The sequence below is a fragment of the Oncorhynchus tshawytscha genome, linkage group LG23 (genome assembly GCF_018296145.1).
Source record: "Oncorhynchus tshawytscha isolate Ot180627B linkage group LG23, Otsh_v2.0, whole genome shotgun sequence".
In the NCBI taxonomy this organism is placed as follows: domain Eukaryota; kingdom Metazoa; phylum Chordata; class Actinopteri; order Salmoniformes; family Salmonidae; genus Oncorhynchus; species Oncorhynchus tshawytscha.
Genome location: NC_056451.1, coordinates 452452 through 476903, shown reverse-complemented (window position 1 = coordinate 476903; position 24452 = coordinate 452452). Strand labels below are relative to the sequence as shown.

Below are 24452 nucleotides of genomic sequence, written 5' to 3'. Positions count from 1 at the left end.
TATAAAGATTTAATGAAGGGAGAATTTATGAGATTGGTGAGGTGAGATGAAGTATCAGAAATAAAAATAGGTGATGAAGAAAAAAGAGGGAAAGGAGGGAATTGATGGAGGCGGACAGAGAAAAGGGGAGGAAGTGGGGGTGGAGAAACAGCATGTAATGACAGATTGGCCAATCGTAATTCTCTGTCAATACTGGTACATTGATTGACAGTTTCAGTTAGAAGCATCTTTAAAATAGTTTAACATCACTCTGAAATAGTCACAGAGTTCAATAACAAATTGGAATAATTAGGCCAGCCTCTTGCATAATGAACACAAATGTTATGAACCAGAATAATTTGCACCTATTCCTTTTGATGAACATTAACAAGTATTCCACCCTAATTACATAAGACAATATAAACAGAATATTTGGATCATTAATGCACCACATCAATAATAGGTCTGGGAAATGTTGATCTTAGTGATACTGGCTGGTATTGGCTTTAACTGGGCTTTGTGATAGATACGGCATGAGCAAAATATAGGTAGAGGTTGTATTAGAGGTTGTATACATTGCATGGATCCGGCTCAGACACAAGAGGTATGTGGCAGGGTCTACAGTCAATCACGGACTACAGGAAGAAACCCAGCCCAGTCACGGACCAGGATGTCTTGCTCCCAGGCAGACTAAATAACTTTTTTGCCCGCTTTGAGGACAATACAGTGCCACTGACACGGCCTGCAACGGAAACATGCGGTCTCTCCTTCACTGCAGCCGAAGTGAGTAAGACATTTAAACGTGTTAACCCTCGCAAGGCTGCAGGCCCAGACGGCATCCCCAGCCGCGCCCTCAGAGCATGCGCAGACCAGCTGGCCGGTGTGTTTACGGACATATTCAATCAATCCCTATACCAGTCTGCTGTTCCCACATGCTTCAAGAGGGCCACCATTGTTCCTGTTCCCAAGAAAGCTAAGGTAACTGAGCTAAACGACTACCGCCCCGTAGCACTCACATCCGTCATCATGAAGTGCTTTGAGAGACTAGTCAAGGACCATATCACCTCCACCCTACCTGACACCCTTGACCCACTCCAATTTGCTTACCGCCCAAATAGGTCCACAGACGATGCAATCTCAACCACACTGCACACTGCCCTAACCCATCTGGACAAGAGGAATACCTATGTGAGAATGCTGTTCATCGACTACAGCTCGGCATTCAACACCATAGTACCCTCCAAGCTCGTCATCAAGCTCGAGACCCTGGGTCTCGACCCCGCCCTGTGCAACTGGGTACTGGACTTCCTGACGGGCCGCCCCCAGGTGGTGAGGGTAGGCAACAACATCTCCTCCCCGCTGATCCTCAACACTGGGGCCCCACAAGGGTGCGTTCTGAGCCCTCTCCTGTACTCCCTGTTCACCCACGACTGCGTGGCCATGCACGCCTCCAACTCAATCATCAAGTTTGCGGACGACACAACAGTGGTAGGCTTGATCACCAACAACGACGAGACGGCCTACAAGGAGGAGGTGAGGGCCCTCGGAGTGTGGTGTCAGGAAAATAACCTCACACTCAACGTCAACAAAACTAAGGAGATGATTGTGGACTTCAGGAAACAGCAGAGGGAACACCCCCATCCACATCGATGGAACAGTAGTGGAGAGGGTAGCAAGTTTTAAGTTCCTCGGCATACACATCACAGACAAACTGAATTGGTCCACTCACACAGACAGCATCGTGAGGAAGGCGCAGCAGCGCCTCTTCAACCTCAGGAGGCTGAAGAAATTCGGCTTGTCACCAAAAGCACTCACAAACTTCTACAGATGCACAATCGAGAGCATCCTGGCGGGCTGTATCACCGCCTGGTATGGCAACTGCACCGCCCTCAACCGTAAGGCTCTCCAGAGGGTAGTGAGGTCTGCACAACGCATCACCGGGGGCAAACTACCTGCCCTCCAGGACACCTACACCACCCGATGCTACAGGAAGGCCATAAAGATCATCAAGGACATCAACCACCCGAGCCACTGCCTGTTCACCCCGCTGCCATCCAGAAGGCGAGGTCAGTACAGGTGCATCAAAGCTGGGACCGAGAGACTGAAAAACAGCTTCTATCTCAAGGCCATCAGACTGTTAAACAGCCACCACTAACATTGAGTGGCTACTGCCAACACACTGTCAATGACACTGACTCTACTCCAGCCACTTTAATAATGGGAATTGATGGGAAATGATGTAAATATATCACTAGCCACTTTAAACAATGCTACCTTATATAATGTTACTTACCCTACATTGTTCATCTCATATGCATACGTTGATACTGTACTCTATATCATCGTCTGCATCCTTATGTAATACATGTATCACTAGCCACTTTAACTATGCCACTTGGTTTACATACTTATCTCATATGTATATACTGTACTCGATATCATCTACTGTATCTTGCCTATGCTGCTCTGTACCATCACTCATTCATATATCCTTATGTACATATTCTTTATCCCCTTACACTGTGTATGACAGTAGTTTTTTTTGGAATTGTTAGTTAGATTACTTGCTCGTTATTACTGCATTGTCGGAACTAGAAGCACAAGCATTTCGCTACACTCGCATTAACATCTGCTAACCATGTGTATGTGACAAATAAAATTTGATTTGATTTGATTTGATTTGATCCTTTCAGAAGGAATGTCAGTTGGGTGAATTTACAGGATCAAAGCGATCCACTTGCCCATCTTACTTAGGAAGAACTAACAACCTGTAATCAGAGAGCACCCATGCCCATTTTCCCCTGCCTAAGTAATAAGTAATGAATCGTCAAGTAATGAAAAGTGGCATAATTCATATGAAGTGTATTTGGAAAAACACAGTAAACAGTAAAAGTGTGCCGGGTGTGAGGGCCATCACCGACCCAGAGGACTGGGTGAACTCGCGTTCCGAGGTCGACGTGAGTAAGGTCTTTAATCATGTCACCCCCTGCAAGGCCGCGGGGTCCGATGGTATTCCCGGATGCGTACTCAGAGCTGGCAGGCATATTCACTGTAATTTTCTACCTCTCCTTGTTCTAGTCTGTAATCCACACATGTTCTAATGACCACCACCATTCCTGTTCCCAAGAAGTCTTCATGCAACAATGACTACTGCCCTGTGTCATGTAAAAATCTTCCCCGTGTGAAATAGTTCGCAGTCGTTCTGATTGTGAAATTTCTCCCAGCGTGAAAATCCCAGCTCAATAATTGTACGTGCATCTCTTTATGTGGATGGATGGCTGAGCTCGTGTGGATGTTTCTCTCACACACATTTGCTCTACACATCTGCCAGGAATACTGACTCTGACCAATCAGAAGCTTGTTGAGGCATGAGATCAGCATATAAATACCCGGACTCGTGTGTCGAAGTGCTGAGGGTCAATATGAGGAGAGATTTTTTGCAAATGCAAAGACTTGGGCGCTACGTTTTTGATTGACAGTACATATATTTGTTTGTTAGTTAGTTAGTTAGCTAGCTATACAAACAAGTTAAAACTGAACACCTCTGAGAACAAGCCATCTCGACCAGTTTATAGCTAATTATGCTAGTTAGCTAGATAAATCCAAGGCGAGGAGATGAGAGAAACGAACTTCAAGGTCCTTGGTGTGACTTAACCCTTGTTTTGTAAAAAATGACCGCCACTGTGAAACAGCAGAGAAAAACCCCTAAATTATCTTTTTTCAATTTGAGTGACCCCAACATTAGAAAAAGTGAAACATCACCTTTATTCATATTTCCATGAAAGCTGTACATCACCAGGGTACAAAGATGGTCTTTGGGTCATTTTTGACCCAGCAGTTATAAAATAATTTACACACCACAAAAACCACAAAGACACACACACACTCACAATGAGAAATTTAGATTATATGTGCTACTGATTGAACTCAGTCAGCAGCTCCTGAAGAGGAAGATCACCATGGTTGGCACAGTTAGAAAGAACAAGCCTGAGCTCCCCCTGCACTCCTCGCAACAAGGGAGAGGCCTTCTAATCAAAAACTGCCTTCAGCCCCACCACCACTCTAGTTTCTTACCTCCCAAAGAGTAACAATAATGTGGTCCTCCTGAGCACACTCCACAAAACGGCTGAGATCAGTGATCAAGAGGACAGAAAACCAGCCATCATCCTGGACTTACAACCACAACAAAGGAGGCATGGACAACCTGGACAAGGTGATTGGAACTTACAGCTGCAGGAGGATGACTGCCCGCTGGCCTCTGGTCATCTTCCATAACATCATTGACGTGTCCTCAAACAATGCCTTCGTGTTATGGAACAGCTGGGAAAGGCACATGTAACCCCACACATTCAAAGAAGGGAGCGCCTCCCCCACACAGAAGCCTCTGCAGCGCTTGTGAAAGCTGTTCAGGGGGCTGAATCTTGTCCTGATCCACCTGAGGCTGCAGCTGGGGCAGGCAAGAGGAGGAGATGCCAATTCTGCCCCCCAAAGAAGGACTGTAAAACAAATACTATGTGCTGCACATGTGAGAAATACATCTGCAAAGTCCATGCACACAAACATGCATACTGTCCTGCATGTGCTAATTAGAGTTGACTGATTTATGTTCTTCATGTTTTTGTTTTGTATCTATTATCTTATTTTATTCTTATTAATTGTTTATACACCTTGTGGGTGGGGGCAATGGTTAAAAATGGGAGAAGACTAGTATTTTGTAGTTGAATTCCTCATTGTACGGTATATAAGAATATATCACTATGTTGACAAAAAAGTTCAAGACCGTTATTGTTTCCCTTCAATAAAATGCATTCAAAACTACTTCCTGCACATTTCGGCTACTTTCTTAGGCTATACAAGTGCTATCTCTTGCTAAAACAAATGTATGTTTACACCTATGCAGTACCTTTAGCAATAATAATAGTAAACTTAGTAGTAGTAAACTCTACTTTAGTAAAGAAAACAAGGTGTGCTGTAATAAAAACGAGTGGTGTCCACTGATTAAATGCAGTCTTTCGGCATTGTGAAGAGGGAAAAGCCAGATATTCACAAAGTTTGTGATGAATGACAGGTTGTTTCTTCACGGAAAATAGATTTGGGGTTTAAAATTCAGGGGTTTAGTGAAGGCGGGTCCTTTTTGACCCTTAGGACAAGGGGAGAATACAGAATGTTAAGACTACACAAGGGTTAAAATGATTACTGCTTGTTATGGCAATAGCACTGCCGTCGATCGTTTGACGCTACAGAGAGTGGTGCGGACAGCCCAGTACATCACTGGGAAAAAGCTCCGTGCCATCCAGGATCTCTATATCAGGCAGTGTGAAAGAAAAGCCCAGAGAATCATTAACCTGTAGTGACACCCAGCCCGTGAACGGGACCATTATCATCATCTGACACTAATTAGCATAACGCAACGGACATAAATCTTCCTAGAAAATATTCCTATTCACGAAAATCACAAGTGAAATATATTGGAACACTTAGCCTTCATCCTTCATCCTAATCACCCTGCCATCTCAGATTTTCAAAATATGCTTTACAGCCAACGCTTGACAAGCATTTGTGTAAGTTTATCATAGCCTAGCATAGCATTATGCCTTGCTAGCAGCAGGCAAACTTGTCACGGAAATCAGAAAAGCAATTAAATTAAATCGTTTACCTTTGATGAACTTTGGATGTTTTCACTCACGAGACTCCCAGGTAGACAGCCAAAGTTCATTTTTTCCCAAAATATTATTTTTGTAGGCGAAATAGCTCCATTTGTTCTTTATATTTGGCTGAGAAATCGCCCGGAAATTGCGGTCACCACAACGCCGAAAAATATTCCAAATTAGCTCCATAATATCGACAGAAACATGGCAAACGTTGTTTAGAATCCATCCTCAAGGTGTTTTTCTAATATCTATTCGATAATATATCAGTCGGGACAATTTGTTTTTCACTCTGACCGATTGGAGTAATGGCTACCTCTGTATTTTACGCGAGAATCTCTCTCGGAGCCACCATGTGACCACTTACGCAATGTGGCTGTCTACGGCTATTCTTCAACAGAAATGCGTAAAACTACGTCACAAGGCTGTAGACACCTTGGGGAATACGTAGAAAGCGTAAACTCGTTGATGGTACATTCACAGCTGAATAGGGAGTCATTGGAACGCAGCGCTTTCAAAACCTGGGGCACTTCCGGATTGGATTTTTCTCAGGCTTTCGCCTGCAACATCAGTTTTGTTATACTCACAGACAATATCTTTTCAGTTTTGGAAACGTTAGAGTGTTTTCTATCCAAAGCTCTCAATTATATGCATATTCTAGCATCTTTGCCTGACAAAATATCCCGTTTAAAACGGGAACGTTTTTTTCCCAAAAATGAAAATACTGCCCCCTAACACCAAGAAGACTACAGCCACCCAAGCCATAGACTGTTCTCTCTGCTTCTGCATGGCAAGTGGTACCGGTGCAATCAAATCTGACACCAACAGACTTGATGCACCGGACTTGATGATCCCCAAGCCATAAGACTGCTAAATAGGTAACTAAATAGCTAACAAAATGGCTACATGGACTATCTGAATTGACCCTTTTATTTTATTTTTGCACTGCACACTCACAGAGCCTTACACACTCACGCACACTGACACTCCAAAAAACACACAACTACTCACTTCATCATTTGCTCACACACATATAATATGCATATACATTTATACATACTCCACCCACACGCACACCCACTCAAATACAATCATCATATACGCTGCTGCAACTGTTTTTATTATATATCCGGATGCCTAATCACCTTACGCCTATACATATCTACCTCTATCACTCCAGTATTCCTGCACATTGTTAATATGGTACTGGAACTGACTGACCCTGCAGACAGTACCTTACTTACTTTCTCATGTTCTTCTTATTTATTTATTTATTTTCTTGCATATTTTTGTTCTACCTTATGTTATTTGTAGTATTACATTGTTATTGACTACTGCATTGTTGGGTTTAGAGCTTGCAAGAAAGGTATTTCACTGCACTTGTGCATGTGTCATTACAACTTGAAACTTAAAAGGGGGGATGCGTGTGGGGCTATTCCAGTATGAAATGCAGTACTTTGAAATGCAAAACCTTTATTCAATGCTGCTGCTCTTATAGTAGAGTCAGTAGACAGTACTGTTTGGAGGGCTAAGAGAGGAAGTTAATGCATGTGGGAACACAGCTGGTGCTCCTCTGTCCTAATCAGAATCAAATAAAGTGGTTTAAGACCACAACATTCCTGGCTTCCCACAGATCATGGGGGATTTGAATGACAATCACACACTTTTAAAGGTGAAAAGAAACTGGAATCCTTGTTTTCCCATTAGCAAACACACATGCAAAACAGGCAGGCATGCATATACAAGCTCACATTCACACATGGATGCACATACACCTGCACCAGACCTTAAAAAAAAGCATACATTTTCTGAGATCTGTATTCAAAAAGTTGTAGTCACCTACAGAGTAACTATTTGTTCCCCTGGGAACAATTTTTCAGTGGGAACAAACAGTTACTTTGGTGGTGACTATAACTATTTGTGCCTGTGTAATAAACTGTAATTCATTTTGGAGCAACATTATATTTGTATTTAAATGTATTATGGATCCCCATTACTCAACCCTGCACCTTAGAGGCTGCTGCCCTATGTACATAGACATGGAATCACTGGTCACTTTAATAATGGAACACGAGTCACTTTAATAATGTTTACATACTGTATTTTAGTCAATGCCACTCCGACATTCTTATTTCCATTATTTTACTTTTAGATTTCTGTGTATTGTTGTGAATTGTTAGATACTACTGCCCTGTTGAAGCTAGGAACAGAAGCATTTCACTACACCCGTAATAACATCTGCTCTAAATATTCTACATTTCCTGGGGCCCAGCAAAATTAAGGCAGTCCATACAATTTTAGAAACATTAGAAGAGATTTCACAACACATTAAGTGTGTGCCCTCAGGCCACTACTCTACCACCACATATCTACAAAATAAAATCTGTGTGTACATGTGTATGTTATCGCGTGTGTGTTGTAGAGTAGTGGCATACAAGTATTTTACACCATTTTAAAGATACAATTCTCGTTAATCTAGCCACAGTGTCTGATTTCAAAAAGGATTTACAGCGAAAGCTCCACAAACGATTATGTTAGGTCACCACCAAGCCACAGAAAAACACAGCCATTTTTTCCAGCCAAAGAGAGGAGTCACAAAAAGCAGACATAGAGATACAATTAATCACTAACCTTTGATAATCTTCATCAGATGACTTCATGTATGTTTTGTTTGATAAAGTTCATATTTATATAAAAAAATCTATGAGTTTACATTGGTGCGTTATGTTCAGTATTTCTAAAACATGCGGTGGTATTGCAGAGAGCCATATCAATTTACAGAAATACTCATAATAAACATTGATAAAGATACGACTATTATACATGGAACTTTAGATACACTTCTCCTTAATGCAACGCTGTGTCAGATTTTTTTAAAACTTTGTTGAGAAAGCAAACCTTACAATAATCTGAGTACAGCCTTCAGACAACAAAGCAGCCAAAAAGATACCCGCCATATTGGGTAGTCAACATTACTCAGAAATGTTAAATATTCACTTACCTTTGATGATCTTTATCAGAATGCACTCCCAGGAATCCCAGTTCCACCATAAATGTTTGATTTGTTCGATAATGTCCATCAGTTATGTCCAAATAACTTCTTTTGTCAGGGCGTTTGGTAAACAAATCCAAAAGCGCGTTCAGGTCGCGCCGAACGTCGGACGAAAAGCTCAAAAAGTTCCGTTACAGTCTGTAGAAACATGCCAAACTAAGTATAGAATCAATCTTTAGGATGTTTTTAACATAAAACTTCATTAATGTTCCAACTGGACAATTCCTTTGTCTGTACAAATGAAGTGGAACGTACAAATGAACCTTTCACGTGAGCGCGTCAGACCGAGGCTGTGGCACTCTGCCAGACCACTCACTCAAAGAGCCCTTATGAGCCCCTCCGTTAGAGTGGAATCTTCAAAACAGGTTCTAAATACTGTTGACATCTCGTGGAAGCCTTGGGAAGTGAAACATAACTAATATTCCAATGTATCTTCAATGAGTTGAAAAACTACAAACCTCAGATTTCCCACTTCCTGGTTGGATTTTTTTCTCAGGTTTTTGCTTGCCGTATGAGTTCTTTATACTCACAGACATCATTCAATCAGTTTTAGAAACTTCAGAGTGTTTTCTATCCAATACTACTAATAATATGCATATGTTAGCATCTGGGACTGAGTAGGAGGCAGTTTACTCTGGGCACACTTTTCATCCAAAACGTGAAAATGCTGCCCCCTAGCCCAAACAGGTGAAGGGAGAAATAAAAGTTTATGGACCGTATCACTTAGTGGCCTGCCTAGCACTAAAGACACAATGTTTGTACAGATGTGTAGGAGGAGACTCAGCCTAGGAGGAAGGGTTAAGCATAAGTGCTTGTGTGAAAATGTTTTTGACTAATGCAGCTGTCTTGACCCTCTGGGAAGAATAAACTTGGTTAAGCTTTCATAGTGTCTGTTGAGTTTTTGTATTTAACCTTTAATTAACTAGGCAAGTCAGGTAAGAACAAATACTTATTTACAATGACAGCCTCCCAGGGAACAGTGGGATAACTGCCTTGTTCAGGGGCAGAACAACAAATGTTTACCTTGTCAGCTCGGGGATTCGATCCTTCAAACTTTCGATTACTGGCCCAATGCTCTAACCACTAGGCTTACCTGCCACCCCAAGAATGCTGAGTTAATCAGTCTACATTGTCCTGTTTTCTGCTACAATGTGTTGGACTTCTGAGCCATGCAGCATTTTTACATCAAGTTCAGGCCAGACACAACTTCTGTCTGATCCCCTCTAGTCCACCAGCAACAAAGTCAAAATATCCAACAGTGCTTCAATTCAGTATTCTAGGTTGGGGTTGTGTGGTGTTGTTTGTTTTGTCTTAACCTTTTCTGTGAAGTCACTGAAAACAAATAGTATTTCACAAGGAAACAGAAGATGTATTATTTCATTCCAGTGTGTGACTGACCTGGAACTCATCTCGTAGCTGGGAGGAGTTGCTCTGAGAGTCCAAACGCAGCATGTCTTTGTAGATGAGTGCAAACTCATTCACCAAGATTGCCGTCTCTCCACACAGACAAGCCTCCAGGATGGCATCATGGATAAATATGTACTGCTCCTGCAGATAGAGAGAAAGGGGTGAGAGAGAGGTGTATATGGAGAGAGAGAAAGAGAGAGAGGGGAGACGAAAAGGGGTGGAAAGAAAGACAGAGAACAACAAAACAGAGAGAGTAAGAACATGAAGAATATAGGATGATATCACAAAGAAAGTGGGCAAAGTATGATACAGAGGACAAGGGGGGTGTTCGAGAAAGCGAGAGGGAGAGAGATAAGAAAGAGAGAACAACAGAACAGGGAGAGTTAGAACATAAATAACATAGGACCATATCACAAAGAAAGAGTATGAGGTGTGGAAGGGTGGCGAGAGAGAAATCTCATTACCTGCCATGATGTGAATTAAATATAAGCTATAATATTGTACAGTGTATCAAAGAGCGGTGGAAGACTGAATAAATATGTCTAAATAAATAAACATGTGCAGTGTATATATTTCATTAGAGCACTCCTGCAAATAACTACAAATGTAATACACAGCTAAACCAATATTGGATTTACATAATACGATTAAGATATGCTATATCAACAAAAGAAAAGCCACGTGCTTTTGCATTGCACTGTGACAATGTAAGCCTTCGCATCTCGGAAACCATCGACCTATACACAAGTCCCAGTGGACGAGCTAGACTAGAATATTCCCCTCACTCTCTCCGAGTTCCCCAAACACAATACAGAAAATACAGATGTAAGGAGACCAGAGAGGTGTGAATCATTTTATCTTCCCCCACTGAAATGTACTGTAGGCCAGCCCATTCACCTCTGTCTGGATCATGTTAATGCGTCGTGAGCAGAGGGTTTTGACACAGTTGTAGATGTCCACCACACCCTCACACTCGGCCATGTCCAGCATGACGTCCAGCACGATGTAGCAGCCTGTGCGGCCCGCCCCCACACTGACACAGAGACACAGGGAGAACAACATGTCACTGACCTTTGACCCTTGAGGACAAGCCTTCACATACAATACTGTAATAACAGTGTTCAGATAAGGGTTGAAAGCAACTCTTGGCTCTCTCTTTCTTTGGGTGACATGAAAATAATATAATCAGGGCTGGGGATGGATGCAATTCACCTATACAAGGCATCAGCCACAGCAGGTAAAACTGGTTGAAATAGCGTCCGACTCATAACGAATGTAAAACTGTTTAAAATTGTGTCATTTCAATCAGTTTTGCCCACTGGGACTAATTTTTAAAGCTTTGAAAACACAAAGTAGTAATGGTTGCATGAGCATTGAGAGCTAGCAGGAAGTGATGTACTGCAATGTGATTGATTGGAGGCTGGTACCTGCAGTGGACGACCACAGGTCCAGCATCGGGGGGCGTGGATACTTTGACCCGCCGTATGAAGGCCAGCAGGCCTGTGGCGTGGTAGGGAACCCCATGCTCCGGCCAGGACGTGAAGTGGAACTGACGCACCTCGTGTTTAGCTGAGTAGCCCATCTGTGGAAACACAACATCAGAAGAAGAACAAAAAGAAGATTACATGAGTTACAGTTCCTTCAGAAAGTATTCATACCCCTTGACATTTTGTTGTATTACAGCCTGAATTCAAAATGGAGTAAATATTTGTTTTCAAACCCATCTACACACAATACCCCATAATAACAAAGTGAAAACATGTTTTTATAAATGTTAACAAATTTATTGAAAATCAAAACCAGATATTTAATTTACCTAAGCATTCACACCCATGAGTCAAAACATTGTAGAAGCACCTTTGGCAGTGGTTACAGCTGTAAGTCTTTCTGGGTACGTCTCTAAGAGCTTTGCACACTTGGATTGTGCAAAATTTGCCCATCATTATTTTCAAAATTCTACAAGCTCTGTCAAAATGGTTGTTGATCATTGCTAGACAACCATTTTCAGTTCATGCCATAGATTTTCAAGTAGATTTAAGTCAAAACTGTAACATTCACTGTCTTCTTTGTAAGCAACTACAGTATAGATTTGGCCTTGCGTTTTAGGATTGTATTTGTATTGATTATGGATCTCCATTGCAGCAGCTAATCTTGCTGAGGTCCAGCAAAAAAAGGCAATTTTAAAAACATTACAATACAGTCACAGATTTCACAACACACTGTGTGCCCTCAGGCCCCTACTCCACCACTACCACATTTCTACAATACAAAATCCATGTGTACCTGTGTGTAGAGTGTGTATGTTATTGTGTGTGTGTGTGTGTGCATGTGTCTGTGTTTATGTTGCTTCACAGTCCGCACTGTTCCATAAGGTACATGTTTATTTATTTTTAAATCAAATTCTACTGCTTGCGTCAGTTACTCGATGTGGAATAGTTTTCCATGTCGTCATGGCTCTATGTAGTACTGTGTGCCTCCCATAGTCTGTTCTGGACTTGGGGACTGTGAAGAGACCACTTGTGGAATGCCTTGTGGGGTATGCATGGGTGTGCGACCTGTGTGCCAGTAGTTCAAACAGACAGCTTGGCGCATTCAACATGCAAGTAGTGATGAAGTTAATCTCTCCTCCACTTTGAGCCGGGACAGATTGACATGTATATTATTGATGTTACTCTGGGTACATCCGAGGGCCAGCCGCGCTAACCTGTTCTGTTCCAAGTCCCTTTTTGTGGCATCTGACCACACGACTGAACAGTAGTACTGTAAAGAAGGTAGAGCAGCGCTTCATTATGGACAGACTTCTCCCCATCTTAACTACTGTTGTATCAATATGTTTGACCATGGCAGTTTACAATCCAGGGTTACTCCAAGCAGTTTAGTCATCTCCACATGCTCAATTTCCACAGAATGTATTACAAGATTTAGTTGAGGTTTAGGGTTTAGTGAATGATTTGTCCCACATACAATGCTTTTAGTTTTGGAAATATTCAGGACTAACTTATTCCTTGCCACCCACACTGAGACAAACTGCAGCTCTTAAGTGTTGCAGTCATTTCAGTCGCTGTATAGATGATGTGTATCGTGTCTAGTCATCCACATACATAGATAGACACACTAGCTTTACTCAAAGTCAATGGCATGTTGTTAGTAAAGATTGAAAATAGTAGGGGGCCTACCTAGACAGCTGCCGTGGGGTATTCCTGATTCTACTTGGATTATGTTGAAGAAGCTTCCATTAAAGAACACCCTCAGTTCTGTTAGACAGAAACTCTTTATCCACAACATAGCAGGGGGTGTAAAGCCATAACACATACGTTTTTCCAGCAGCAGACTATGATCAATAATGTAAAAAAAACACACTGAAGTCTAACAAAACAGCACCCACAATCTTTTTTTAATCAATTTATCTTAGCCAATCATCAGCCATTCGTGTAAGTGCTGTGCTTGTTTAATATCCTTCCCGATAAGCATGCTGAAAGTCTGGTATTCTAGTGGTTAGACTGTTGGGCCAGGAACTGAAAGGTTGCTGGATCGAATCGCCGAGCTGACAAGGTAAAAACATGTTGTTCTGCCGCTGAGCAAGGCAGTTAACCGACTGTTCCCTGGGTGCCGAAGACATGAATGTTGATTATGGCAGCCGCCTGCACCTCTCTGATTCAGAAGGGTTGGGTTAAATGCGGAACAAAGTTTTCAGTTGAATGCATTCTGTTGTACAACTGACTAGTTATCCCCCTTTCCCCTTGTCAATTTGTTTACTGTAAAATAGCATTGTATCTGGTCAAATACCATTTTTTCTAAAAGTTTGCTAAGGGTTGGTAACAGGCTGATTGGTCGGCTATTTGAACCAGTAAAGGGGGATTTACTATTCTTTGGTAGCGGAATTACTTTTGCTTCCCTCCAGGATTGGGGGCACACACTTTCTATTAGGGTTGAATTGAAAATACGGAAAACATGAGTGCCAATATCGTCCGCTATTTTCTACATTAATTTTCCATCCGAGTTGTCAGAACCCAGTGGCTTGTCATTGTTGATAGAAAAATCATTATTTAACCTCAACATTCACTTTACGGAATTCAAAATTACAATGTTTGTCTTTCATAGTTTGGTCAGCGATACTTCTGTAGTGTCAGCGTTTGTTGCTGGCATGTCATGCCTAAGTTTGCCAATTAAAACGGTTTTGTAATGAATGAGCCATCTGATTCAAGAGCGGAGTTAGCATTTTCCTTCTTAAGGTATAGGGGGCAACATTTTCACTTTTGGATAAATAGCGTGCCCAATTTCAATTTCCTGCTACTCATGCCAAGAATATAAAATATGCATATCATTAGTAGATTTGGATAGAAAACACTCTGAAGTTTCTAAAACTGTTTGAATCATGGCTGTGAGTATAACAGAACTTATGTAGCAGGCAAAACCCTGAGGACTAACCGTTCAGATTTTTTTTTTTGAGGTCTCTGTCTGTTCAGTGAGTTCTCATTGGGAAACGGTATTTCTTAGGAACTTGTTTTCAGTTCCTACCGCTTCCACTGGATGTCACTAGTCTTTGGAATTTGGTTGAGGTTATGCATTTGTGCAATGAAGAAGTACGGCCATCTAGGAACTGCGTAACACTGTTGAGAGTTGCGCAAGACTTGAAAAGTAGCTTGGTTTGTTGTCTTCCTGTATTGAACACAGATAGACCCGTCTTCAATTTGATTGATTATTAATGTTTGCAACTGCACATGGGGACAAAGATCATACTTTTTAGAGAAATGTCCTCTGGTCTGACGAAACAAAAATAGAACTGTTTGGCCGGGGATGCTTGCCAGCTGAAGAACACCATCTCAACCATGAAGCACGGGTGTGGCAGCATCATGTTGTGGGGGTGCTTTGCTGCAGGAGGGACTGGTGCACTTCACAAATTAGATGGCATCATGAGGAACAACAATTATATGGATATCTTGAAGCAACATCTCAAGACATCAGTCTGGAAGCTTGGTCACAAATTGGTCTTCCAATGGACAATGACCAGAGGCATACTTCCAGAGTTGTGGAAAAATGGCTTAAGGACACAATGTCAAGGTATTGGAGTGGCCATCACAAAGCCCTGACCTCAATCCTATAGAAAATTTGTGGGCAGAACTGAAAAAGTGTGTGCGAGAACTTTGCTGTTCCCTCTTAGCAGCTGTACTCCATAATCGTACAGTGGTGCTCCCACAGAGAGTGGCGCGGCAACAGTGAAACGATAATTCTGTGTTTGTGCCACTGTCACTCCGCAGAGTTGCTCTGAGCCGCTCCATGGAGAGACCCTGGCGTTGATTGACAGGATGGTCTACTCGGAGCAATGAACATTTCAAGCTCAGGTGCTGTCATTGTAGAAGCAGCAATGCCTCAGCGGTGGGGGGTTAAGTAGCTTGAGTTATTAAATCCTCTCACTGCAGGCATATTTAATCAGAGGGCCCTCGATGGTCATCGTCTCTGAGTCACATCGGTCTGTACATCAGGAGCTGTTGTTAATTCTAATCTCTCTATATCGTATTTATGCATCGTCAGGCAGTAAGACAATGTCTACTCAAGTCAGTGTATGCCAACTGCTGCGGTCTCTGCAATGTTTATGAGCATTGGGAATGAGACTGGTACAGGGGCCAACTCAGTAACAAAGGAGAGGAAAGAGCCATAGAGCCAGAGTATTATTTCCTACTATCACCCCTCTTTAGTCAGAGACAGGGTGCTATATGTCCGCCAAGTGCCTTTATCAGAAAGAGGAGTCAAAGAGGCCTCTGTGGAGCCAAGTTCTCTGAATAGGATGCATTCATAACAGAAGCACCTCATAATTGAGACAGATTGACTGCTGGTTCTGTTCAGTTGGACTGATAAACATCACAGACTCTCTATTATAGAATACTGCCTGGAAACGCTGGATGAAGAAACAATGCCATCATGGTATATTTGAGCAGTGAAGCCATAAGAAACCCAAATAAGAAAAGAATGAGGGAAAGATACTTAGTAATAGCTGGGATTTGTCCTGTACAAGTAAAATCCATGTGATATTGGTCATCGACGTAGACTGACTCAATGTCAAAAATGTGCAAGTACAGAATGGTTGGACTTACCCTCTCCAAGGCAAAAGTACGAACTGTGTACTCTGAAAGTGTGTCCAGCTTCAGCAGTGTAATCTTGATGTCTCCATACATCTCACTGTCATCAGGCCAGTATTTACAGCATTTCACCTGGTCAACAGAGACAAATGACATTTGATCAAATACACATACAAGGATAGTCACAGAAATGTGTTTGACATGTGTTTGACCAAGCAGTGTTACTTGTTGGAGAATTATGTCACCTACTGCTCAGCATGAAATGTATGTAAGGAAGAAGACACAGAACAATTATACTTAAATTCAGCTCCAACAAAATCAACCAGTTCTTCCATAGATAGAGGAGGTAACTATAATAGTCTTTATTGAGGGGGAACATAATATCTAAAACTGGGCCACCACTAATGTTTTCCATTAAGGCACAAAGGATTTTTGTAACTTTTTATTTAGGTTAGATGTTTTTTTTATTCAGCTGATGAACAATCCAGAGCTAATGTATCGATTATGGAGTACAGCTGCTAAGAGGGAACAGCAACGCTGATGTACTGATATTGATAGAAACATTTTGTCATCCTAACCACTATGTCTACGTTTATGACTTCAGAAGAAAATAACGGGACAAAGACTATAGTATTTACATTCTGCTGGTGTTTCAATTACTCTATGTCTGTCTGAGCAAATAGCAAGGGACCTGCATACAGTACAGAGAAAATGTTATTGTGTCCCCCTTTGCACTGTGTGAGTGTGAGACTCACCCTGCCTATCTCTACCAGTTTAGTGATCATGACGATGCTGAAGCAGTTCTCCTGCCACACCATCCTCCAGAAGTCATACACTGTCTCCTGTTTGGGCCCTATGGGACAAAGAGGTAAAACCATCACATCAACCATCTCAGTCAAAAACAAATTATCAATATGACTAGGGCCAGGATTGTTTCCTGACCACGTGACCTGATACTACTGTACTAAGTCACTGTTCTTGGACACAGGATCAAGGTACATGCAGCTAGGTTATAAGTAGGGCCAAAGAGTTTTTCCTGGTCAGGTCAAATGCCCTATTGTAATTAAAGTTGTGCTGTACAGTGCTTCATAGCAGTGTTCATTGGTCTGTGCCAGCGAACTGTGGCTCAGTATGAGAAGTGACAGGTGAAACAGGAAACGGATCATATGGCCGAGGAAGACACTAAGAATAGCTTACTCACTCAGACTCACACTCTATCACACTTTCTCTCTCTCTCACTCTCAGAGAGAGAGTGAGTTTGTGAAAGATAAGTGAGTAGCTAGATACGCTAGGAGAGGGTTTAACTGATGCTGAGGTGTGTATCTACACATCCAAACATGCACGCATGGAAAAGCTTGCACACACACAAAAGGGAAACTGGATGATTGACAGAGGGAGATCTGTAGGCTCTCGCTCACACACACACACACACACACACACACGCACACACTCTCTCTCTCTCTGTCTCCATGTATCACCCACCCCATGTCATGCAGTGGGTTGGCGGGTCACACATGCAGTCACCTTTTGATTGGATGGAGAGACACTTGAGATCTGTCTGTGTCACTGTTGCTAGGTCCTACGTAGAAGTTCATTTGGGTAGGTTGGTCAACCTCAATTTTACACACAAAAACACACACAATCCCACACACAAGCACCCAACTCCAGACATGGCGGGATACTCACCCTGAGTGGCTATGAAGTGGTTGGACCGATGGTAGCCCTGAAAAAGAGAACAGGGGTGACATGCTTAGTAAGCCATCTGTGCCTCAGACAGCGCTTTCAGCATGCCCACGGCATCCACGCACCACCTCAACCGGTCATAGTGGTAACCGTAACCTCCTGAGATTTGACCTCATGCAAGCACAAGTAATATAACTACATAGGGACACTTGTCACATGCTGGAGATGACAAGGCATGCCAGTGGGTATGGTGAAAATGACACAGCTCAATATGCTTACAGGTCACACAAACAATGGGCCACAAGGCAGTCTCGTCTTCCGCAGATATGGGAGCTCTTTCAAACGTGCATTCCTCTTTACTTAGCGGTTATCTTTGATTTAGGTTTGGTCGAGAAAAGGGTGCCTATTCACAATACCTCTTTCAACTGTATTGCCAGATTGCAATGGTGCTCTTGTTATTCTACTGTAAGATGAGCTACTGGCTTGAAGCTTGGACATGGCTCAGGTGGAAATAGACAAACATCTAAGATTCAATGGCAGATAAAAGGAAAAGAGATGGCAACCCTCAGAGTTTCTTCACTCTGCTGCAATCTGAACATTGTGACACCTCGGAGAAGCTTGCTTTGTGCCAACTCTGAATGCAGGCTCCCAAACACTAGACTGAAGGGTTTGAATTTTGAAAGAGGGATGTGCTACATGGGAAAGAGGGAAACTAAAGGGATGGTAGACAATAGAAAGAGCAGTGAATTACTTACTTCCCTGTTAATCCGAATCTACAGGGTCCAAAGTCGAGAAGGTGGGGAAGGTAGTAGAAAAAAAAGAGAGAAGAGATAGAAGCTAGTTAATGAAAGAAGATTGAGAAATCTAAGGAGATAAAGGTTGCAGACAGGAGGAGAACCTGTATAGAGAGGTGTGCTTGTTTACATACAGTATGTGTGTGTGAGGCTGAGTGTGTGTTTTGTGTGTGCGTGTGTGAGCGTGCGTGCATGCATTCGTTCATGCACGTGCTGCCATGTGTGTGTATTGCTTTGGACTGTCTCCCTATTTAACAAATTAGACGCTGTCATATAGCATTCAGCAGGGTTCACTTGCTGAGTTTGATGATGGAAAATACTGCCCTGTATGTACTACAACACATGACAAACACAGGCAGCTGCCAAGCATGCATATACATACAGCACAATACTGTATACCCACACACACACAGCCACACATACAGGCACACAGCCAGGCGATGAGTGACAAAGAGATCAAATCAAATGCGTGTTTAAAGAGAAAAACTATCTGAGAGCTCGCACTTCGTCAATCTCTGCTTTAACAAACAGAAAACACATTTCAGAGAGAGGATAAACTTTTCCATGTAACCTTTGGTGAAATAGTAATGCGCTCTCCACAAGTAGTCCCCTGTGGCAACGTATTTATTCATCATTCAGTGCCAGGCCTTGTCAGGGGGCCAACTTGGCCATACAGCGAGCAGCACCCAAGCATTAAGTGGCATGTCTCTAATGATGCCTGGTCTCCCTGTGCCCTGACACTCTAATTGGCACCCTCACAATGGCAGGAGTCAAAATAGGACGGACCCATTTTAGTGCCCTCTCAAGTGCCCTCTCTATGCTAATGAAGTCCCCTAAAAGCATTTCTCCTCCACAAGTCCCCTCTCTCTATATCTCTCCCGGCTTAACGATGTAAAAGGAATGCTTTCACCTTTCCGACGAGGCGTTTTAGACAAGTTTGTCTCTTATGATGGAATAACGTGCATTCATGACTGTACAGTCCAACAAATTGATGATGCATGTTGCTCTACGGGAAACACATTCTAGTTGATGCAGATGGAAACAAGAAGTATAATGAAGTAAAGGTGAGCAGCCAAAGAGATCATGTCTCAGAGATGCTCCCCGTCCATCCAGGGATTGAACAACATCAATCCAGTCTATTCAAATCAGAGGGATTGTTTTTTTTTACAAAGGGCTTTACCGCCAGGACTTGGTATTATAAAATTAATGTATTGTCTATTAATAGCGTTGGATAAGGGGTTGTAGAGGTAGTCACCAAACAGACATGGCATCTGGCCGAATGCCAAGAGGAAGGTTTGTGATTGGATGGGGGTTGGGTGGATGGTGGGGTGAGCCTGGTGTTTCCAGGAATATGAATAACCTCTCACAGGTAAATCTGGGGAACAGGATTGCTTAGGGCGACACAAAATACTGTGAAATGGACTGTGGTTTTTCAGAAAGGGTTAAGGAATGACTTGGTGTGTTTCCCAGTATAACACTGTGATTGGACAGGATTCTGAGCAGAAAGGAAGGAGAGCTTAAACTTACGTCTATGTAGTTGGCGTTGATGTAGTCGGTGTTGGGGTCTCCCAGGAGTGGGTGGAGCTTGACTCTGTGTCGGTTGTCTGGAATGGAAACATATGAATCACATATCAGCCGTGTTTCCAATTACATTACAGTACATCCACACCACATACAACTCAATTAAATAACACCTTTCTTTTTTAAAAACATTTTATTTAAAAAATCTGTACATAAAATAACACATTTACTGTAGTAACTTGACAAGGAATGCCTACATGCATTTCAATATAACTTTCCTTTACTTTCAACCTAAGAAATAAAAGGTGTACACAACTGGCTCCCGGGTGGCACTGTGGTCTAAGGCACTGCATCTCAGTGCAAGTCCTTGGTTCACATCCAGGCTGTATCATATTCGGGCTGTGATAGGGAGTCCCATAGGGCTGCACACAATTGGCCCATCCAGGTTTGGCCGGGGTAGGCCGTCAATGTAAATAAGACTTGGCTGTATTTATACCGTTTGTACATTTAAAATGCAACCTTTATTTAAAGGTTACATTTTAAATGTACAAATGGTATAAATACAGCCAAACAATACAGCCCACTCAACATGTGGTATAGTCGCATTGTACAGATCCAACTCAGGGTGATGACATCTTCCAAGGGGAAAGGTTACGGTCAATAATAACCATGCACACATGAATAGCAATCATACTATACTGCAGATAATTACTTTAATTATGAATTGTACTTATGTATATAGTGTCCACACTATAACACATCTTCCACCTTAATTTCAAAGGACAAGTACATTAGAGTGTCTAAGTTGAGAAACAGACGCCTCGCAAGTCCTCAACTGGCAGCTTCATTAAATAGTACCCGTGAGCAACATCAACATTGAGAGGCGACTCTGGGATGCTGGCTTTCTAGGCAGAGCTCCTCTGTCCAGTGTCTATGTTCTTTTGCCCATCTAAATCTTTTCTTTTTATTGGCCAGTCTGAGATATGTCTTTTTCTTTGTAACTCTGCCTAGAAGGCCAGCATCCCAGAGTTGCCTCTTCACTGTTGACGTTGAGACTGGTGTTATGCGGGTACTATTTAATGAAGCTGCCAGATGAGGACTAGTGAGGCGTCTGTTTCTCAAACTAGACAATCTAATGTACATGTCCTCTTGCTCAGTTGTACACTGGGGCCTCTCATGGTTAGAGACAGTTTGCACTGTTATGTGAAGGGAGTAGTACACAGTGTTGTATGAGATCGTATTTTTTAAAATGTTTATATTTCACCTTTATTTAACCAGGTAGGCTGGTTGAGAACAAGTTGTCATTTACAACTGCGACCTGGCCATGATAAAGCAAAGCAGTGCGACACAAACAACAACACAGAGTTACACATGGAAAAAACAAACATACAATCAATAACACAATAGAGAAAAAAAGTTTATATACAGTGTATGCAAATTAGGTAAGGGAGGTATAATGCAATAAATAGGCCATAGTGGTGAAATAAATACAATTTAGCAATTAAACAGGGAAGTGATAGATGTGCAGAAGATGAATGTGCAAGTAGAGATACTGGGGAGCAAAGGAGAAAAAACAACAACAAAAAAACAGTATGGGTTATTTACAGAAGGGCTATGTACAGGTGCAGTGATCTGTGAGCTGCTCTGAGAGCTGGTGCTTAAAGTTAGTGAGGGAGATATGGGTCTCCAGCTTCAGTGATTTTTGCAATTCGTTCCAGTCATTGGCAGCAGAGAACTGGAAGGATAGGCGGCCAAGGGAAGAATTGGCTTTGGGGGTGACCAGTGAAATATACCTGCTGGAACGCGTGCTACGGGTGGGTGCTGCTATGGTGACCAGTGAGCTGAGATAAGGCGGGGCTTTACCTAGCAAAGACTTAGATGACCTGGAGCCAGTGGGTTTGGTGACGAATATGAAGCGAGGTCCAGCCACCGATAGTATACAGATCGCAGTGGTGAGTAGTATATGGGGCTTTGGTGACAAAACGGATGGCACTGTGATAGACTGCATCAGTTTTACGAGGGTATGTTTGGCAGCAAGAGTGAAGGATGCTTTGTTGCGAAATAGGAAGCCCATTCTAGATTTAATTTTGGATTGGAGTTGCTTAATGGGAGTCTGGAAGGAGAGTTTACAGTCTAACCAGCCCCCTAGGTATTTGTAGTTGTCCACATATTCTAAGTCAGAATCGTCCATAGCAGTGATGCTGGACGGGCGGGCAGGTGAGGGCAGCGATCGGTTGAAGAGCATGCATTCAGTTTTTCTTGCATTTAAAAGAGTTGGAGGCCACGGAAGGAGAGTTGTAATGGCATTGAAGCTCGTCTGGAGGTTAGTTAACAAAGTGTCCAAAGTAGGGCCAGAAGTATTAGAATGGTGTCGTCTGCGTAGAGGTGGATCAGAGAATCACCAGCAGCAGTAGCGACATCATTGATGTACACAGAGAAGAGTCGGCCTGAGAATTTAACCCTGTGGCACCCCCATAGAGACTGCCAGAGGTCCGGACAACAGCCCTCCGATTTGACACACTGAACTCTGTCTGAGAAGTAGTTGGTGAACCAGGCAAGGCAGTCATTTGAGAAACCAAGGCTGTTGAGTATGCCGATAAGAATGCAGTGATAGACAGAGTCGAAAGCCTTGGCCAGGTCGATGAATACGGCTGCACAGTATTGTCTCTTATCGATGGCGGTTATGATATTGTTTAGGACCTTGAGCGTGGCTGAGGTGCTCCCATGACCAGCTCAGAAACCAGATTGCATAGCGGAGAAGGTACGGTGGGATTCAAAATGGTCGGTGATCTGTTTGTTACCTTAGCTTTCGAAGACCTTATAAAGGCAGGGTAGGATAGATTTTGGTCTGTAGCAGTTTGGGTCTAGAGTGTCTCACACTTTGAAGAGGGGGATGACCGCGGCAGCTTTCCAATCTTTGGGGAACTCAGACAATATGAAAGAGAGATTGAACAGGCTAATAATAAGGGTTACAACAATTTCGGCGGAAAATTTTAGAAAGAGAGGGTCCAAATTTCTGTTTGAAAAAGCTAGCCTTAGCTTTACTAACTGCCTGTGTATATTAGTTTCTAACTTCCCTGAAAAGTTGTATATCGCTGGGGCCATTTGACGCTAATGCCATACGCCACAGGATGTTTTTGTGCTGGTCAATGGCAGTCAGGTCTGGAGTGAACCACGGGCTGTATCTGTTCCTGGTTCTAAAATTTTTGAATGGGGCATGCTTATTTCAGATTGTAAGGAAAACACTTTTAAAGAATAACCAGGCTTCTTCTACTGACGGAATGAGGTCAATATCCTTCCAGGATACCCGAGCCAGGTTGATTAGAAAGGCCTGCTCACTGAAGTGCTTTTTTGGAGCGTTTGACAGTGATTAGGGGTGGTCGTTTGACCGCAGACCCATTGCGAATGCAAGCACCGAGGCAGTGATCGCTGAGATCCTGGTTGAAGACAGCAAAGGTATATTTGGAGGTCAGGTTGGTTAGGATGATATCTATAAGGGTGCCTGTGTTTATGGATTTGGTGTTGTACCTGGTAGGTTCATTGATAATTTGTGTGAGATTGAGGGCATCAAGCTTAGATTGTAGGATGGCCGGAGTGTTAAGCATGTCCCAGTTTAGGTCACCTAACAGCACGAGCTCTGAATATAGATGGGGGGGGGGGCAGTTAATTCACATATGTTGTCCAGGGCACAGCTGGGGGCAGAAGGTGGTCTATAGCAAGCGGCAACGGTGAGAGACTTGTTTCTGGAAAGGTGGATTTTTAAAAGTAGAAGCTCAAATTGTTTGGGCACAGACCTGATGCTCCAGATACTCACCTAGCCTAAAGAAGGCCAGTTTTATTGCTTCTTTAATCAGAACAACAGTTTTCAGCTGTACTAACATAATTGCAAAAGGGTTTTCAAATGATCAATTAGCCTTTTAAAATGATAAACTTGGATTAGCTAACACAACGTCCCATTGGAACACAGGAGTGATGTTTGCTGATAATGGGCCTCTGTACGCCTATGTAGATATTCCATAAAAAAACAGCAGTTTCCAGCTACAACAGTCATATACAACATTAACAATGTCTACACTGTAGTTCTGATCAATTTGATGTTATTTTAATGGACAATTTTTTTTGCTTTTCTTTCAAAAACAAGGGCATTTTTAAGTGACCCCAAACTTTTGAAAGGTAGTGTATATGATGGTCCTTCTTTCTTTTCAACTAGATCTGCTGTTCCAAACAAACACTAACACAACAAGTCTCTCAGTCTCAATGATTTTGTTAGTCTTTCAGGAGGTTTTAACTT

General features: G+C 42.5%; 1 protein-coding gene across 3 annotated transcripts in view; it reads right to left on the bottom strand.

The window, feature by feature from the left end:
* The window catches only part of LOC112235448 (receptor-type tyrosine-protein phosphatase U), a 323340-nt gene that overhangs the window by 25321 nt on the left and 273567 nt on the right, over window positions 1-24452 (bottom strand). For 2 of the 3 annotated variants that reach the window (XM_042304415.1, XM_042304417.1), the window contains exons 18-25: window positions 20168-20244; window positions 18602-18619; window positions 17850-17886; window positions 16919-17016; window positions 16179-16295; window positions 11514-11668; window positions 10984-11119; window positions 10078-10227 (exon numbers count right to left, since the gene is read on the bottom strand). In XM_042304415.1, coding sequence (XP_042160349.1) covers window positions 10078-10227; window positions 10984-11119; window positions 11514-11668; window positions 16179-16295; window positions 16919-17016; window positions 17850-17886; window positions 18602-18619; window positions 20168-20244 — 788 coding nt within the window. The remainder of the gene's footprint in view (window positions 1-10077; window positions 10228-10983; window positions 11120-11513; window positions 11669-16178; window positions 16296-16918; window positions 17017-17849; window positions 17887-18601; window positions 18620-20167; window positions 20245-24452) is intronic. The other variant, XM_042304418.1, reaches the window with a different exon arrangement.